At 43.3% G+C, this 20,192-nt stretch overlaps 1 protein-coding gene and 1 pseudogene across 1 annotated transcript in view; both read right to left on the bottom strand.

Annotated features, from left to right (window-relative positions):
• ITPRID1 (ITPR interacting domain containing 1) overlaps positions 1 to 9,305 on the bottom strand; it is a 262,968-nt gene extending 253,663 nt beyond the window's left edge. Inside the window, exons 1-2 of the mRNA XM_088464401.1 lie at positions 9,296 to 9,305; positions 1,778 to 1,956 (exon numbers count right to left, since the gene is read on the bottom strand). Coding sequence (XP_088320527.1) covers positions 1,778 to 1,956; positions 9,296 to 9,305 — 189 coding nt within the window. The remainder of the gene's footprint in view (positions 1 to 1,777; positions 1,957 to 9,295) is intronic.
• LOC148535219 (putative tyrosine carboxypeptidase MATCAP2) overlaps positions 1 to 20,192 on the bottom strand; it is a 537,393-nt pseudogene that overhangs the window by 319,268 nt on the left and 197,933 nt on the right.

Here is a 20,192-nt window from a genome sequence, read left to right as displayed (position 1 = left end):
CATTAGAGGGGAGTCACTGTTGGAGCAGTGTGGTTATATGAGCCATTCCTGTAGGAGAGGGTTGGGCTGCAGCTGATGGGAACACTGCTGAGAGTGTGATAGCTGCATTTTAGAAGTCTGTATACTGCTGTCCAGTGACGTGCGGTGAGGTCAATGGCTGGGGAGGCACACATGGAGATGGGTCTGAGTGCTGGGAGCCTGTCTCAGCCCCTACTCACTGTAATGGTGGGTACACACTACACGATATGCTCCCTGAGCGATATCGTGTAGTGTTGTCCCCGGCAGGCTGTGCTCAATGTCGTTCATGACATTGAGCACAGCCGCTGAACGATATCATTCACTGACATGCAGCAACCTGACGAGATCGTCAGGTTGGCCTGCATGTCAGCCCGATGAACGATGATGACGAACGACCTGCGGGAACGCGCGTCGTCGTCATCGTTCATCTTTTTGGTGTTAAAAATGGACGATAAAGTAGACGACTGAACGATAACGATGTCATTATTGTTCAGTCGTCCACTTTATCGCCCAGTGTGTACGCACCATTACTCTCCCCTTACTACACTAAGCTTCAGCATCCAATTGCGATCAATGAGATGGCATTTGTGTCCACATCTGAAACAGGCCCTTAATCCCATGTAAATAAAATGTACAAATGTTATATGTGAAATAAAGAAAGCCCTGATCATTTGCAGCAGGGTCCACTAGAAGAGGCCCTACATGATACAAAAATATTGAAAAACTTCCTATCAGCAAGCATGACCACTGCTGCAACTAGGAGCCAGTACAAAAAAACATTTAATAAAGTTTTCTCTACAACATACAGTATCAGGTCACATTTAGTGAAACTGAATGGCACCTAGATAGTGCTGCCACCATACTGGAATTGGGAGGTTGCTGAGGTTGCCTGAGCGGGATACAATTATAATCCTGACCGTGGGAATTCTGGCGCTCAGAATGCCGGCACCGGAATTTCAACACCTGTCAGAATCCCGGTGCCGGCATCCTGACCGCCCGAACCCCAAGGGTAAGTAAAGGGGTTAGCGGGAGGATTAGCATTAGGGTTAGGGGTTAGGCACTAGGGGGAAGGTTAGGGCTAGTCACTAAGGGGGGAGGGTTAGCTTTAGGGTGTGGGGAGGGGGAGGTTAGGTTCAGGCACTAGGGGACGGGTTAGTTTTAGGCACTGGGGAGGAAGGGTTAGGGCAGAGAGAAGTGAAGGTTTAGGATACCGACCAACAAGTGTCGTATCCTAACCCTGTTGGGATGACGGTATCGGGATTCTGACTGCCAGGATCCTGAGTGCCAGCATCCCGAACTCAACCTTGCCAGAACTACTATAAAAAAAGAGAAAAGAAGGAAAATTGGCTAATTGTAGTATACTTCTGTTGTAAAACATAACTTTTATTATGCATTTTTAAGAACTGATTATGTAGTATATTAAAATTAAAACAAAATAAAATCAGACAACGAATGTAGGGTGAATCGTCCAGTAAATGAAAAGTTAAAGGAATTCTCTTGTGTAAGTGTATGTAGCAGATACAACATAAATTACATTTTGAGATATGTACAGTACCATCATCATTACTTTATCTACTTTTTGAAGAAATTATGGTTTAAAGATTGTAGTAATAATTTGAATTTTACAACCAAAAAACAGGCGAGTGTAGAAATTGCCAGTGATGGAACGCACAAAGCCAGTAAATGGAAATACTGTACAAGACCAGTGAATGAACAATGTAACTTACTGCAATAAAACAAAGCCAACAGGTCAACTTACTTCGATGAGTATACTTGGAGCAATTCTTTTTTTCTTCACCATGTTACTGTCGTTACATGTCCTGTCATCTATCTCTGGCTTTTTCCAAGAAGTCAGACCTGATACGGTCATGGTGCTTACTTCAACTTGGTTATGGATTTTATCTTTCACTATTCCTGCATAAAACTCTCCCTCATATTCTACAATAACGTGGTAATTAATATATAAAGTTTTGACTATGTGTTGGCCTCTACATTCTCTTTATTAGAGTTCACGCTTGAATTCTCATGGGGGAATTCAATTGTTTTTGTGTGCCCAAGCACCCATCCAAATTGAAGGCGCAATATTCAGTTGTTCATTTTTGTGCGCATGTCACATCCAAATAGACCGCGTAGGGGTATACTTACTAAATGTCGACTTTAATCGATGTCGATCAATTTTAAATTGATCTAAATCGATGTTGTGTTTTGTGGGCTAAATCACACAGACAACTATTGATTTGGTTTTTTAAATATTAATTAGTAAATGTGTTATTTAGCCCCAAAAAAGAACATAAATTTAGATCAATTTACAATTGTTCAAAATCGATTTAAATCGACCTTTAGTAAATATACTCCCATGTGTGTATCCAGCATAATGCTGCACATCCACTAGGCGACTGTGAAATGAGAGCACGATTAAGACATTGTAGTCGTGCAGTCATTTCACAGTCTGTGATGTGCCTACACTGAATGCTCAGTCGTTCAGTGTAGGCACATCAATCATCCCCGACGTCGTCAGGTTGACCAGCATGTTCGGGCGATGATAGATGTAAAAAACGACCAGTGGGCGCACGCATCGCTGGTCATTTTTTACATTAAACTGCCAGATTTGCGGCCGATTAACAAGCGATTGAACGATAACGATGTCGTTATCGTTCAATCGCTCTGTTTAATCACGTAGAGTATACGTGTCATTAGAGTGCCACTGATAATAGCTTTTAAAGCAGCTGCACTCTATGCTGTAGGCTGATGTTTACAGCCTCCATGTGTCCCGATGGTTACCACTTATAGACTAAAGTATTGGTCCCCAAAATCCATATGTTTGTAAAAAAGATATAGGCCTACTTGAATTTAAAACCTCTGGGAACCTACTGTATAACCCAGTAAATGAAAAGATATTAACCAGTCATTGAACACAATAAAAAACTGTGTTGAATTACTGGCTACATTAAATGCTCTGTTATGATTTTTCCATTTGGTATTTCAAACCCTTTTAAAGCCTTTACACATATGCATTGAGGTATAAACACTGTATAGTACCTTGTTATTGTATAAAGTTATTAGTATACATTATGCAGTACATTACCTTTGTATTTTGAGAGCAAAGCAGCTCAGACTTATTCAACTTCAAACCAGAAACACAAAACAAACCACTTGCAACCTAGTCATGGGACTTCATGATCCAATCAGAATCCATCTAACACCAGAAGGCTTCAAAGCATAAACTGAGACACTTGTTATGATTATCTGAGAAAATTAACGCTTATTTTAATACTTTAAACGTGAAAATGTTCATTCACTGGTAGTGTTCACATTCACTGGCTGGTTCTCCCTATAGATGAATGAAAATTTGTGATTAAAAACTTTTGTGATCAACTATTGTGTTTGTTTCATTAAAAATTTTAGGATTTTAGGGATCTCTGCTGATAATCATACCAATAATTAAAATTGCTTTACACGCTGACTACGTTCTGTTGACTATCACTGATCCAGACAGTTAACTTTCCCTATGGCAGAGGTTCACAAACTTTTTTGAACCACGGCCCCATAGAGTAACAGCATTGTTTTCACGGCACCCCCCAGCCAGACTTTTGTTATTAAGAAATTCAGAAAAAAAATGTAGTGAAGTGTAGATTGTGCTTTCCTGTCATCCTTAGGCTCAGTTAAGTGATGGGGACAGGTTTGCGCTTCTGTTTGTGCACATATTTACATTATATTGACCATAAAGAATTTGATTTGGTGCTGGACCACCAACCTGAGGCACCCCTGCAAGTGTCCCGAGGCACCCCAGGGTAAAGCGGGGGCCAGGTGGGAACCACTGCCCTATGGTATAATTGGTATAATAGGCAGTCTGGTTATAAAATTAACTCAAATAAAACTGAGGTCCTGGACTTCTATATTTCAGATTAAATACAGTCCACATACACAAACAAAAATGGATTCCAGTGGCATTGATCTTAAGTACACCTTAGACGATCTGTACCCAGCGCAACATTGCTAGCGATGGGACCCTGCATACGGCAGGAGGGACTTGTCATGCTGCATTCTGCTGACGTACGATGTCAATAACAACCCGCGGGAGTGCGCATATCATGTGTATACACTAGAGGCCAGGGGTGTCAAACTTGCGGCCCTCCAGCTGCAGTGGAACTACACACCCCAGCATGCACTGCCACCGTTTTGCTTTTAGGGCATGCTAAAATTTGCAGGGCATGCTTGTATATGTAGTCCCACAACAGCTGGAGAGCCGTGAGTTTGACACCCCTGCACCAGACAATGTACCCATTATGTTGCTCCGATCCCCGAAATCGGATGACATATCGTCTAGAGTGTAACCAACATAAGAGTAAATACTTAGGCATTCAAATTACAAAACTGTTGGCCTGATTCAAATGTACATAAACCCTATAGTTTATATACACATCCAGTGGTAGGACATCTACGCATATGTAGGACGACATACTGTGTATGTGCAGAATGGGTCCTGTGATCATACTCGCAGTGCCGCCTCAGCAGCAGCCTGTCAATCAGTTTTGGGGGCAAGGAGGGGGCGTCGCCAGGCTGCGTTCCTGGAAACGGGGGAGCACGAAAACTGCTCCAAGACCCTTTAATACATTTCAGTGAAACTAAAATAATGTGAAAAGAGTGTAAAAACATATTGATAAATAGAGCCCACAGACCCCTCACTACCTGAGAATCCTTGATTTTGGGCTTCAACTAAGGTGCTGGTGTCTATTTTATATTCAGAGCCATCAGTCCTAATTGACAATCCCTAGGGACCCTCATGAGATTTCCTGGATGGTGGACCTGGTGGAGAAGTTGGATGATGGTGGTTGGAAGGAGATCTGTAATAATGCTGCCTCTCCATCGTGCTCATGGGGTCTATTAGCCGGGTGTCATGAACCCCAGTGAAGCCACTTCTCTGTCCTGCTGACTGAGACCCATGGACCTCACATCCTCTATCTAAAATATGTCACATTATTTCAGCCACCATGTATCAAATTGCTGCAAAATGGAGGATGTCCTCGATCTAGTATTCCCCATAACAAATCCATATCCTTCTCCAAAACATGCAATCCATGGACTTGTTATTTCCATTTACCCCTCTTATTGCTCTCATGTCCTGAAACTTAACAAAGCGAAATGAAAGGAAAGCTCCTTTTATTGATTTTGGCATTCTGCTCTCCCCCGCCCCTCTCTCCTATATTCTCCCCCAGCAAAATGTCTCACTGCCTTCCCTCCTTTCTTAGCAATATTGCAAAATACATTTATCTCTAATTTGTTTACTACCTCATGCTCTGTTAAGTATTTCCTACTATTTTTTTCTCACCAGGTCTATATCCTGATTTTTGTTGACACGTGCAGCTATTTGCTTGATATGTTCTATAAGTTTTGAGGTTTCTCCTACATTGTTTGTACTACTCAATATACAGTATGAAGCTTTTAAAAATTAATAAATTAAGATTTAACCATTATTCACATGCAGCCCTTCTAGTCGCGCCATGCTGTGGCATTTGGTGCAACTTTTAACCTACAAATGCGTCTTATTCCCGCGCAAGGGCGGCTCCAGGGGGAGGTGCGCACAGTGCCGTCTCCACTTACCCGCACGTGACTGAAATTGGGGGCATGGTCGAATTACCATACAACACGCCCCCTAAATGATGCTATTTGGGACGTACCCATATGGCACGCTTCTCATTAACATTAGACTGGGGGCGAACCCAGCACTACGTCAGCAGGTGGGCTGCCCCCAGCCCTCTTCTACGGGGCCAGCACCGCGGTACCCAACATCCCGACCGCCTACGGGATACTTCATTCCGTGGGTAGAACAGCAGGGCAATGCGCCAAAAATAGGACTATCTCGCTGAAATCGGGAATGGTTGGGAGGGGTGCGCCCTCTATTGGGTGGCGCCCCTGTTCGACCGCACTGGTCAAACATGCCTCTATCCTGCCCTTAGCACAAGCAACTTCTGCTGATTAAAATTATATGTGGCATGTATGTGTGCAACTGTGGGTGTATCTGCATGCAAATCGCTCCGTTACAGTGTTACAGCCACTGACACTGTAACTTAGCATTTTGCATGTAGATACACCCACAGTCACACACAGAACATAGGCACGCTGCATATCATTTTAATCAGTAGAAGCTGCTTGTGCATTCTATTCTCACCACTGAAAGTAAAATGTTGCACAAAAAGACGCTCTGCGCTACCAAGTCACACGGTACTTATGTGTAACACACGGAAGATAGATGTATGTGGACATATCTGTAAGTATTTCAGGGTTAATGCCTTAGGGCCTGATTCAGAGGTGGACGCTAATCATGTCACAGCTGCCGTCTTTTGTAAAGAAAGGCCCACCGCCGGCTTCTCAGATCCACCATTTGCACACGAAGACACAGCACTGGACGAACATAAGTCACACCATCGGACCTCTAAGAAACCCTATGGTTGCTCAGAATGTCAGCCGCAATTAAGACGCTGGGGCCAGAACCAATGCTCGCTACGACATGCCCCTGATATGATCAAAACTTTTTGCCACTCCCCCATTACCTCCCCCAAATAGTCACTGTCTGTCAATCACTCTGCATCCTCATCCATATTACGACCGCCGTCATAAGACCAACACAGCTCATTTGCAATGCGGCTCAGATGCATGCCCAGTAAAAAAAAACATTGCCTATTTGCGAAAATATGTGTCTAACTCTAAATCAGGCTCTTAATATATATACCCTAACACATCATAATAAATATGTCTAGGTATGTTCACATTAAAGACTACACATATTTTTACATCAGAGTAAAACCTTAATCAAAAAACATACATCAATTATTTCTATTGATAATTTTGGTTATTGGATAGCATTTGTATCAGACCAACTTATCAGTATTTGATTTGATGTCCACCTTTGTGGCTCATAGGTAGCTAAGATATAATGGCCATAACTAAGAAAAAGGGGGCAGCCACATCAGCTTGAGTATCCTGTTTTGATGCAAAATGAATACTAGTTGGCATTAAAGTGGTAAACTATTATGGAGGGCATTTCAGTGGCATTTCAACACTACTGGGCATACAGCATGGGTGGCATTTCACCACTGATGGGCATATTACTGTCATTTCACCACTGATGGGTATATGAGTGGCATTTCACTATTAATGGTCATAAGGGTGGCTTTTCACTACTGATGAGAATAATAGTGTTATGCATGTGTATGTCACTTCACTACTGACAGGCATGTGAGTGTTAGTTCACCACTAATCATGGACATGACAGTGACAGTAATATATGTTTCAATCCACTTCTAATGGGCATGTGTGTTTCATTTGATCAATAATGGACATATCAAACATATGTCCATCATTGAGCATTTCACTACTGGTGGGCAAGTAAATACTATTTTACTGGTGATGGTCAGTTGAGTGACATTTCACTATTGATGAGTATATGTGTGGCTATGAGTGTCATATGGGTGGGAATGTGAGTGCCTTATTACTAGTAATAGGTATTTTGGCATATATTTACTAAAGTGCGGGTTTTTAGAAGTGGGGATGTTGCCCATAGCAACCAATCAGATTCTACTTAACATTTATCTAGCACCTTTTAGAAGATAATAGCTGGAATCTGATTGGTTGCTATGGGCAACATCTCCACTTCTTAAAACCCGCACTTTAGTAAATCTACCCCTTTGTGTAATTTTACTAGTGATGGCATATATAATGCATTCCACTCATGATGGGCATCTTTGTAGCTTTTTACTAAAGATCAGATCAGTGGCAATTTTATTTTCACTACTAGTATTTTACTAGTGATGGGCATATGTGTGGGATTTTATTGGTAACAGCATATGAGATGCATTTCCCTACTGATGAGCATAGGAGTAACAATTTTGACTGTGATTGGCACACGTGTGGCATTTAATTAGTTATGTTAGTATGAAGGCTCTCGTGTGCAGGGCCCTCTTTCCTTTTGATCCTCCCTTTCCATCTGTGTTCCTTGTCTTATGTCTCCATGTCCATGTAACGACTCTGATTCCTAAATGCTCACCCCAACCTTGTATACAGGCTTATCATGTGCCGAACTACTGTACTTCCCCGCCCTGCGACTTACCGTGTTATAAAAACACAGGCGTGTCGGGACCATTTTCTGGGCGTCCCCTAGTCAGCCGCTGCAAATTCTTCACAGCTGGAGAGACCCCGGCATCTTGAAGCATCCTCTCACTCTGAGACAACATAGATTGCTCAGAGGTTCAATGGACAATAGATTCTGCCAATGTTTTGTCTTTTATATGCAAGTAGCGGATGTAAGACTTTAGAGGTTGGGGTGTCCAAGCGCAAGACATCAGCTAAGCTATTAGCATATTTTTTTGCAGAGACGCTGCGTACAGAATCACAGCTACGCAGTCATATACGTGCATCTCTGAATCAGGCCTACAGCTATTATGTATATTTCTTGCATGGCGCTACAGAAATATTGTGGCATCTTAAAAACGCAGATTGAATACACTTGCAAATGTGTCTAAATGCATGTTTAACCCACACAGTGCAGATTATAGGCATGTTTTTTTAAATGTTTTAAAATAAAATTCTCTGTTCTTATTTTTGTCAATATTTCAGGCATGGATTAAACTACTACACTCCAGTACTTTTAAATGCATAATGAAATCTCTACAACAAAACAAAAAATTTAAGTAAGTAGGCAACTCATCTGATAAGTTAAATATTTGTCTCTTTATGACATGGGATATTGTAACAATGCTCTATTGTCTCTTTAAGTCAATAAAATGTCAATTCTCCACCTATTCTGCAAGTGCTAAAATAACAAAAAAGTAGACTTGGCAAATAATAAACACAACAAAGTATACAGATATTTACATAATTGTATTTGGGCTTTTCCGCACTTTGCATTTTTTTGCAAATTCATGCTTCCAGTGTGCAATAAATTTACACTTGTGTCCCCATTTTACGTTTTTTTCAGTGGATTAGAAAAGTTTTATTTATATTACTTGGAAACTGTAATATCTGGAAATACTCAAAGAACAAACAAAATGACAAATAAAGCCATAGAAAATCAAAGCAAGTTGCAAAATGTAATGTATTCTGATATTCTAAAACATATCCAATTTTCTATACAGTATGTGATAACTTTATGCATTTCTAAAATAGGAATTAATTTATAAATAAAATGCAATAAAAAAAACTATAGTACAGCAATATAACATTCCACATGAGTATATCTGGAACAGCAGAGGATTATAATAGGGGTGCTTTGGGAAGTCACCTGTGGCCATGTTGGGTAATGAGGGTGGCACTGTTGCTACTATAAACACCACTGGTCTTGTGTTGTGTACAATAACATATTTTATTGAACTGTGAGTTGATGTATCCCTCAACTTGGAGAGCAGTACCAATATATATCCATGTCCTAAGGCTCATTTGGCAAGAAAGGACATCAAGAATACAGAAGTATATGCAGCATACTTTCCTACTCTCCCGATTTGGGCGGTAGCCTCCCGAAAAGCAGGCAAGTCTCCTACTGGCCACCGACACCCCCGGACCACCTTGCAACTACTACACATACCCCCGCAGCGGGGGAGGGGGCGATGGCGCATTTCATGCTGAATCGTGTCATTGTGGCCCTGCTTCCTGTTTCACAATGCCGGTAATCTCGACATTGTGTAGTGGAGGCGGGGCCAAAATTACGTGATCACACCCCCTGTCCCTCTCCTAATGCTGGATAATATGCAGCGACACGCCCCCCACTATGCCGACCTGGCTGCACCCTCAATGTCGGAAAATATGATTTGCAGCCATTCAAGAGACAGCAGCACTCATACTGTGGGAGCGTAGGTGGGTGTAGTAAGGTGGTCTGTGTGCAAATCACCACAGTACTCTGGAAAACAGCAGCAGTATATCTTGACTAGCCGCATGCTGAACAGTGGCTGCAGAGGCTCTTCCTGAATAAGACGTGGATGGCAGTGATGTAACTTCCGCTATCCATATTAAAGCAACACAGCTTAGATCTACATACCCATTTGGAAACATAAAGAAACAATAAACAGGTGTCTGGGTGTAACAGGTGTTAGATGCTACACATACTGTATGTCAATTATTGATCAAATAAAACAAAGAACAACATAAACTGGGAAATAGGATATTAAGTAACATAGTCCTAGAATTTTTCATTAGGCCTGGAAATTCTTCCAGACCTGTTGACAAAGAAAGGGGCTAGTGGTGTGGCCAGTGTCTGAATGGGCTCACTAATGGACAAGGGCATATGACTGTCCTGCAGCCCCATAGGTGATTCTTCAGGGGACTCATTGTTCATGATGATGGGTGTTCTGACGCCCTAAGTCAGTGTCAGGTGAGGTGAATTTATTGGCTCACCCCTAGGAGGAGGTGCCTGTTGCGCTTATACCAGGCACCGCCAGATTGCACCATATAGCTGTTGGGCCTCCTGACTCTGTCAAAGCCTACAGGGGTCTGGAAGCTGCTGGGAGAGCTTCTGCGCTACCTGAGAGAAGCCTCCGGAATATGCCCCCACTGCAGGAGTTCTTTTTAATAATGAATGGATTTGACTATAGAAGTATCATAGTCCAAAGAGGGAAGGACTCCCAGGTCAAAAATCGGGAAGTCAATGCATTGCAGGCACAGTTGTCTCGGCGAGATGCAGGGATTCCGGGACTCAGAATGCCGGCGCCAGCATCCTGATCACCGGAATCTTGAAAATAAGTAGTGGGGTTAGGAAGATGGTTAGGGTTAGGCAGTAGGGGGAGGGTTAGGTTTAGAGTGCGGTGAGGGGGGAGGCTAGATTTGGGCATTGTCTATAGACGCTACCTCGGATCACCATTGCAACAAGCGATGGTTGCTGCTTTGTCCAGGCTGCGCAAGCTGAGACTTGGGGTGAGACGCCCACGTTTTGGAGAATGGTTCCGGTCGCCGGCCCCCAAATCATGCTGCGACTAAGGGGGTCTGCAAGCAAGCACGCAGGACACGTGCACATGCATGAATCAAGCCCAGTGTGCAGACTTTCTTTTAAAAACATTTGGCTTGATTCAAAGGTGCACGCAGGTCAGCTGCTGCGATTTCTCAGAAAAAAATATGTGGAAATATGCAAATGTCAGTTTGAGCATTCCTTGTGTACTTCCAATGCGATGGACGGAGCTAACCTTGCGACGCCCACTTTGCATATCGGAGCTGTGCTCAACTGCACTAGTGGATCCGATCACTCCACCATTGACGCCACATCTACTCCTCGAGCGGCCCTTGCCTGGCGCATACCCTCCCTTGTAAATTTCTCAAATTATGGCCAGTGTGCGGCGAAAGAGAACGCAGCCGCATGCCGAAACACACCAATGACACCCCTATAACACTCCCATGCCACCTCCTCTTTTTGCTATCACTTTGGGTCACCTCCCAGTTCCCACCCTGAAACGCCCATGGATCACAGACACAATCTCAAGTCATAGTGACGTCATACCAAATGCATACACCATCGCATTGGTTTGTGCATGCGCAATAATGGTTTCCAGGAGTTTTCGTACATGCGCAGGAGCACATAACTGTGGAAACACCGGCACTGCTTCCACCTTTGAATCAGGCTGATTGTTTGAAAGAGTCTATAATTGTATATTAAGATTGCATGCACGTCAATGCCTATGGTACCCACCGACAGATCGATATATTGTGTTTTATTCATTTATGTTGCATTTGTGAGAGTAAAAGAGTTTCTGTGGCTGTGATCATTGCTGAGTAAAGAGACATTGCAACGTAAGGAGGTTTAGTTGGACTACTGCAAAGTGCCTTTAGAGGTCTAGTTACTATGGGCCTGATTCAGAGGTACTCGGAAAACCTGTCGCGGTTGCAATCCCGTACGTAGTCATTATGTGAAAATATGCAAATGTAGCAGCGGTTGGGAGTGGTATTGGGACCCCCACGAGTCATGTTTCAAATCCACCACTTACATACGAGGATGCACCATCAGTCGCACATTGGGCATAATTCAGCAAGGATCGCAATACTGCTTATACGCACGCACCGCAGTTGCTAATATCAGCGGTGCTGTTTAAATGTGTGCATTCACATTGCGAACGCAGCCTGACATAAGGACGCCCACTTCCCCTTACTCACATCTGTATACTAGGGGAACATAGTGAAACAATCGGTAACATCGAGTAACATCGGACCCATACGCACAGTGAAGGCAGGTCAGACCTCACTCAGGAATTGCTTACTTCTGCGCATGCTATGAGACCTCAGGCGGAGTCCGGTACCGCAGTTGCTAATTTATGCATGCCCATGCAATGGCGTTGAAACGCACTGGCGCGCCTACTTTTGCCCAACAACCCCCCATCACCACTCACAAATGGCACTTCCTGTCAATCACTCTGCTCTGGGTCTGCGTAGCCTCTGCAAATGCAGTTCCCATCGCAATTGCTAGTTCGAGCACACACACTGCGATGCATACGCATGCGCAATGCAAATTAATCAACCGATTTCGTGCGTATTAGAAACTGCGTTCCTGGCTGAATCAAGCCCATTGATCGCAGCATTGATCTGAGCAACCCTATGGTTGCTCAGAATGTCCATCCATAACCACTGCATACGAATTCGCAGTTGCAAGCAAATACATGTGCCCGAATCAGTTACCTTTAGTGGTGGCTCCAGAGGTGGGGCTGCAGTGCAATCCAAAATTCAAATAGGGGAGCTGCACCAATTGCTGATGAGTCCCGGCCGGCGATGTTTGGCAGCGTTTGGTGTGGCTCCCTTATTTGAATTTTGGACTGTGCTGCAGCCCTACCTCTGGAGCCTTCACTTACCTTCCACAAGGGCCAGCAATAGAAATCTTCAGTGGCAAACGCAGGATTTCTAGTGGGGGTTTTCCAAATGTTTGATTTTAGAGTGAGTGTGACCAGTCCATGAAGAGGGCATAATTACCACTTACCCAGCTTCAATATGCGTCATACAAAGTGTATAATGTGTCATAATTGCAGCATGTACAGGACCAGCGATCACAGTAAGCCATTAGGTGCAGCAGTAGAGCCATCCTGCCTGAGCTGAATGTTTTTATTTTAGATGTAGGCACCATTCCAGGGCATGGGAGCAAGTCCGGGAGTCTGGGGGAGCAGCAGAAGAACCTAGCACTGCCCTGGACATATATGTAAATATTGGGCTCTATAGCAGTGCATCCCTAACAGTGTATGTTTTCCAAATCCCCTAATTGGTGCACAGGTGTATTTATTCCTGGCAGATACATGTTAAAAGATCCACAGGTGATGCTATTTATTTAATTTATGATACTGAGAAGAACATGCAGCGCTAGTAAAATGCCATTATATTGCTATTTCTATTGTGGTCATGGTGTGGGCTGGGGAGGGAGGGGTTTCCAGGCAGACGGAAACCCCCCCTGCGTTTGCCTATGATCTTGGGGCCCGTTACACTGATATATCTGCCCCTATCTATCTATCTATCTATCTAGCTATAAAAATTTATAGATATCTACTGTATATATATATATATATATATATATATATAAATATCTCCGAATATGTATATAGATATCTCTAAATATCTTTCTCTCTCTCTCTCTCTCTCTCTCTCTCTCTCTCTATATATATATATATAGAACATGTGACATTAGATGAAATGGGGGGTGACTTAGGAAAGAAGTTAGCAAGGAGGGAGACTTATTGGATATTTTCCTTGAATACATTGAGTCCTCATGGGCTAAATGAGGGATGCGACATAGTACCGTTTTTAGTGGATTCGTTTTTAGTGGCTTTAGTGGATCCCAAAGGAACGCCTACCGTCTGAAGCCGGCCCCACTGACATTACTAGTGATGTCAGTGGGAGTGATTTTGGCTCTGATATAGCCAAAATCACTCCTGGCCTTGCAGTTGAAAAACCCAACCGCAGGCTTTTACTCGCAGTTCCGATGGTCGCGATGGTCAAGACCATCACGACCATCATTTTGCACACTCGTATATGCTGTGGGTGGTGACCCACAGCTATACGAGCGTCCAGGAGGACGCTCCATATTAATGGAGGTGGGCCCTGATCAGAGCGAGCGCTCTGGTCAGAGCGTCCGGCTCTGAATCAGGGCCTAAATGTTTTAGATATAATGAAATTGGATTTCTATTCAATGAAATTGGATTTTTATTCAATATTATATATGTGTATTTACTGGTACATTTTATTTATTTTTTGTTTTATATAAAAAAAAAATTCTAAAAATTTTTTTATATATGATTTTTAATTATGAAAATCCTGTATCCCCATTTGAGAATATATTTTGTAGACTTGAAACTAATATGAGTTTTGTGTACTTGTACTAATATTTTGATAATCCCGATATCGCTTATTATCTGATATTGTCTATGTTATACATATTTTTTTCTGTATTTAGGATGATTTATGGTTGTGTCTTATTAAAATATTATTGGGATGTATTACATCATCTAATGTACATAACAGATGTAATTATCAAATGTAAAGTGACCAATCTATTTACGATATGATTAATATACTGTGCAGGTTGCTGTTCTCCTATTTAGTATGGTTAGTAACTAAAGAATAAGATCTATGACAAAATGGTGTCTCCTAGGTCAAGAGACAAATTACTATAAAATGAACTAGTTAGGAATGATAGAATGGACTTCATAAAAATGGCGTCCGGGTGACCAGAAACTAAATAGGATTATGGCACAGCATATAAAACATGTGAAAGATAAAAGTATGAATAAATGTACGTGTATATGTGGTTTTAGGAAGATAGGAAATATGAATTCTTGAATTTTTTAGCAACTATAGTACTATGCAATTAGTATTATGTTAAGTGCCAGCACTATAAAATAGGCTGAAGGCACTAGCCAGCCACACCCACTGAAGAAGTCTCCGTGACGAAACGCGTTTGGGGCGTGGCTTGGTGTCGTCACGACGTTGTGACGCCGCCGGTTCCTTGGTAGAGCCTGTTTGAGGGAGAGCAAGCCGAGACGCGAGCACTGCTAACACCAGTTAAGATCAAAAGCGCTGTTGTTTACATCCAGGCTTTTGGTGCCGCTCTGAGGTCTTTGCGAATCCCACGATAATTTACCATACGTGTATGCTGCTTGCTGGAAACTTCAATGTAAGTTGTCTATGTGTGCTGTACTCAATAAATCTTTTTATCTACTAACTGTGGTGCGCATCGTTCTCCTTATTTGAATATATATTTATATATAGATATAGATATAGATTAGGGCTGGGCAATAAGCTTTCCCCCAGCTGTTGTAGTACTACATATTCCAGCATGCCCTGCCACAGTTTTGCTATATGGCCATGCTACAACTGTTGCAAGGCATTTTGGGATTTGTGGTTCAACAATAGTTGGAGGGCCACTTATTGCCAACCCCTGATATATGCTTTTGCAGATATCTACATATAGCTGGAGCTATATGTAAAATTAGGATAAGGGGCACTTTCTTTAAGTAAAAACACCCTGTCAGGGGTGTAACCAGTGGCGGTTCTAGGGGTGAGCTAACAGGGCCATCGTCCGGGGCGCCGGCCCCTGGAGGGCGCTACTGAGTCCCCTGGAGAGAAAAAAAAATTCCCAGGAAAAAAAAAAAACAGCGCTGGTACCCTTCCACTACTAGCCTCTGCAGGGAGGCTCCATTTGCCGGGAGCCCACTGATATTTGTTACCAGCGGGCACCCGGCTCCCCCCCCTGCAGCGGCAGCAGAAAGCTCCGGCTCCCGCAGAGAGCACTATGGGAGGGACGTCATGACGTTTCTCCCATAGATCCGAGGAGTTGGAGCTCACTCCTGAGCTCCCGCAGAGAGCACTATGGGAGGGACGTCATGACGTCTTGCCCATAGATCCGTGGTGGAGTATCGGTCGGACCGGACAGCAGCGGGCGCAGGAGCGGGGCTTAAGGTAAGTATTGTGTTTGTATTTTAATTGTATTTTTGTTTCAGAAGCACCAGCACTGGGGGCATGGCTATAGAGGGGATTACTACTGGGGGCATGGCTATAGGGGGCCATTACTGTGTGTGGGGCCATTACTGTCTGTGGCATAATGTGTTATACTGGGCATTACTGCGTGTGGCATAATGTGTTATAAAGGCCATTACTTTGTGTGGCATAATGTGTTATAAAGGGCATTACTGTGTGTGGCATAAAGTGTTATAAAGGGCATTACTGCGTGTGGCATAATGTGTTATAAAGGGCATTACTGCGTGTGGCATAATGTGTTATAAAGGGCATTACTGTGTAAGACATACTGTGTACTGCACATGGCAATTATTCGCCACGAGGGGAGAGCTTGGCGGAAAGCCCATCACCTTCGTAAGCGCTGGGCATGCCCCACAGTGTGATGAATTGGGGGTGTTCTGCAAGGACACGCCCCATTTCTGAAAGTGCGCACAGAGGAACGCCATCTAAAAAGAGTTATTTCTTTATTTTTTCTTTGGGGGGGGCACAACTGGGAACTTTCGCCCTGAGTTCCACAATGTCTAGAACCGGCCCTGGGTGTAACTGTGACTTAACTGTGACTTACCTCCTTACCCCAAAAACAGCCGCTGGGACAGTGCAGTAAAAGTTGCAGAGCTGCAGGGCGGCACAGCTTGAAGTGAACGTGTGTGCTGTCTGCGGCGTTCGGTTCCACCTCCACTTCATCGCTCCCTGGTCCTCGGTGGATAGACGTCACCAACCCAGCGGCTCTTCAGTAGGTCAACCCAGGCATGCAGGAAAGGGCCAGCATAGCCGCACAGCGTCATGCACAGTGATGCCATGGCCATGATGTGATATGCACCGCAGTACGGACCTGTTGACAGGGCCACCAGGGTTACTTGGGGGTGGAGGCTAATAATTATTATTTTTTTGCTTCCACACATCACAGACTGGCATCCAGCGGGGCGGTCAATTTATTATTTCTAATACCCACGGCAATGCATTTTATGCCCCTGAGCCCTCAGAACCTCGGGGCTCCGCACAACCTCGGGGCCCGGCACAGGTGTACCCAGTGCTGGATTAACAGGAAGGGTTAGGCACCACAGGGGGGAGGTTAGGGGTCGGGCTTCTGCCGTTATTTCATACCCAACCCCCCCGGGCCCCATAGAAAAAATATTTTCAAATAAGTATTCAAAACGTAGCGCCAAAGTGCGTTCCAGCATAGAATGCATCCAGAAGTAAGGTTTCATTCCTCCGTTTTATTCGTATAAAGTCTTCAAATAGGATATCAAACATGGCAGCGTGTTAACATTTAAATGTATACATAATACAACTAGGGGTCACTATAGACCAAACATCAAGCCACAATCGACAAAACTTACACAAATGGCTGCACTTGCGCAGACCCTTGCATTTCTCCTTGTAACGCAAGGCTGGGCTTGCTCACTATGTGCACTAGACAAAACTCAATCCAAGATGGCTACCACGCATGTACCCGTCATTGCATCCCACAATGAAATGCAGATTGGGCATGCGCACACCTTTAGTATCTAATGGTGTTAACACATATTTGTTATCTTATTTGCAGACTTTATATGAATAAAACAGAGGATGTGATGTAATTTTTGGTATGCGTTCCACGATGTAACGCAATTTGTTAGGTGCTGTTTTTTAATACATCTTCATAGGTATAAAATGGGGCCCAGGAAGATAATGATATAATCTTTGCCAGATCTGCTGTATATTTGTTGTAGTGCTGCACCTAATAGAGTCTTGATAATGGTTCTTGAAGGACCAAAACGTCGATGACCAGAGATGGTATGGGCTGGTACTAATAAATCCTGACGTACTGATTTATTTCAGGTCTGTTGAGGGCTTTGTATCCTCATCTCGGAACTATTACTATACGTATGGCTTATCTTTGAATACACCTTGGAGGTGCACCCCAGCGTTTGTCTCTGAACTGAGATGAGAGTGCAGAACTTTTGGAAAGATAGATAGATGTTCAAGTAGTTTGAATTTATTGTACTCTGTGTGTGCGTCGAAGGTGCGTGCACGAATATGGGCTTGGCCACACATCAGGAGGGATGTGGTTACTCAAAACGTGGTTGTGTCCCCACGATATGCCCTTTTTCTTGTCACTCTGGGGCATGTCCAGCACTCCGGGAGCTGATGGGCTGCTCCTTGTCACTGACTGTCTGGGGTCCACTTCAACGCAGAGTGCTGTGACTCACTCATCAGTGCAGATAATGGCGCTGGAAGTATTAATATTGGCACGCCATACCACCTTACTTGCACCACAACATGCTGTGACAAATATTAGAATTGCTCATAATACATGTGCTGGAGATTTGGTCGCACAGAATGGATGCATTTAGAAGCAAGAGTCACTTTTCTTGCATATGGGATCGCATGTGCAGGATGTGACACGCCTCCGAAATGTTTTCCGCATTCCTGCGTTATTTGCCTCCATTCGATGTTACCTCCCCCAAATATTCCCTGACTGTCAATCACACTGCAAGTAAAAAGTCACAAGTGACTACGGTAATATACTGTACGCAGTGCGACTTAAGGTGTTGTGAGAGTCTATAATAATTTATAGTGTTTATTTAAAACATACTGTATGATTTATCAGAAAAAGCCATTTTCCTTTACACAAATATCATGAGATGGAAGCACATTACGGTATACTGAACGAGCAGTTACAAGACAACAGCAGCTGAAGGATCCCAGAATAGGATACTAAGTCTGGACACTGAAAAAACGACAAACTGAAAGATGCATTGACACATACTATGTACTTGTGAAATCAATCATATGTATTCTTATCTGTCAAACCATTTTTGGCAAATGTTTGAGACAGCAGTTTTCTGAACTTATAAAAGACAGCTCAAAGAGGATGTACCTCTGAGAGCTAAGTGGATTCATCACAGAATGTGTTGATTTTTCTTATCTTCCCAGCCGGCTGTAAGGAGAATTGGTAGAGCACAGGAGTAGTGTTTTGCATATCGTGATCCAGGGGTAGGAAGCCTCGTCACCCCAACATTTCTGGGTGCTCGTCCGGGATCCCCAACTGCCTGTCTGTACTGACGGATGTCCACTTGAAAATTTGGAACTGCAGAAGCAAATTCCGATCGGTGAGTATTGAAAAATAAATGCGCATTTGCGCTTTTCAATGCTCTCTTCTGCGCTTCCTAATTAGTATTGTGGGGTTCAGTATGGATGGGCTAATCGGGGATCTATGAATATATTGTATGCCAAACCTGCTCTTATAAAGTATAAGTTGTCTTGTCTTGAAGTGAGTAAAAGGAGTGTGATTGTATGTGTGCTAACTGTGAGATGTATATAAAGGAACCAGATCTTTAAATGGTCAACCAAAGACTGCACCTCTCACCTGCTATTAGAGGCTTGTCCTGTCGTTTGAGACGTGTGATCCCTGGGTTGAGACATTCACTGATCTCCTTGCTCTCATAGTAGCTGTAATAAGTGACACCTAGCGCCTAAACACAGCAAAAGTGTTTAGGAGTGCAGAGAAAGTTGCCCATTGATTCGGGATAAGGTCCTTCACGTTTCCTCATTGGTACCCCTAGGGGCGCCTGGGGCTGGAGGGATGTACATGTTATTTATCTGTGTAGCATGCCAGAAGGATTAGAACAGTGGGTCATAATCTGTGGGAGTGTTATAGTGACATTGGGAATACTGTATTGTCTTTTTAAGGACAGGGATAACAGGTCTCTAGAGTCCGATATATGAACCACATATAGCTAAAGTGTGAGGGGTGTACTTGTGTAGTGATATTACAGTAAACCAGATCATTTATAAGTCCTGATCTAATAGCTGTAATAAATCAGAGGATCCCTGTGGTATATGCTTGCCTCATAGGGTGTCAACATATTTGGCTACCAGGATAGATAATGACTGGGTTGGACTAATAAATTAGCTACCCAGTAATTTGTGCAGGGATAGTTCAGTAGTAGCTTGTGCAGTTATTAGGGGGTTGCCAGCTCATAGGCATTTGAAGCTGATAACACAGGTTTTGTTGTATAGTTACCCAGTAGGAACGCAGGAATAAGTAAATGTTCTTTTGAATAAAATAAAGATTCCTCGGGATTCAGGAAAGACTAGGAGCGGTAACCCATAATAGGGGCTCAGGGCAGTACAGGCATGGTAAAAGAATTACCATGTGCTCCTGCGGATCTAGTCGAATCCAGGGAGGGGAAAAGTGCACATAAAGATATTCAAAAGATACTACA

Source organism: Taudactylus pleione, unplaced genomic scaffold (genome assembly GCF_031769625.1).
Source record: "Taudactylus pleione unplaced genomic scaffold, aTauple2 ptg000054l, whole genome shotgun sequence".
Taxonomy (NCBI): domain Eukaryota; kingdom Metazoa; phylum Chordata; class Amphibia; order Anura; family Myobatrachidae; genus Taudactylus; species Taudactylus pleione.
Note: the sequence above shows the minus strand (reverse complement) of the source record. Positions and strands in the feature narration are given on the sequence as shown.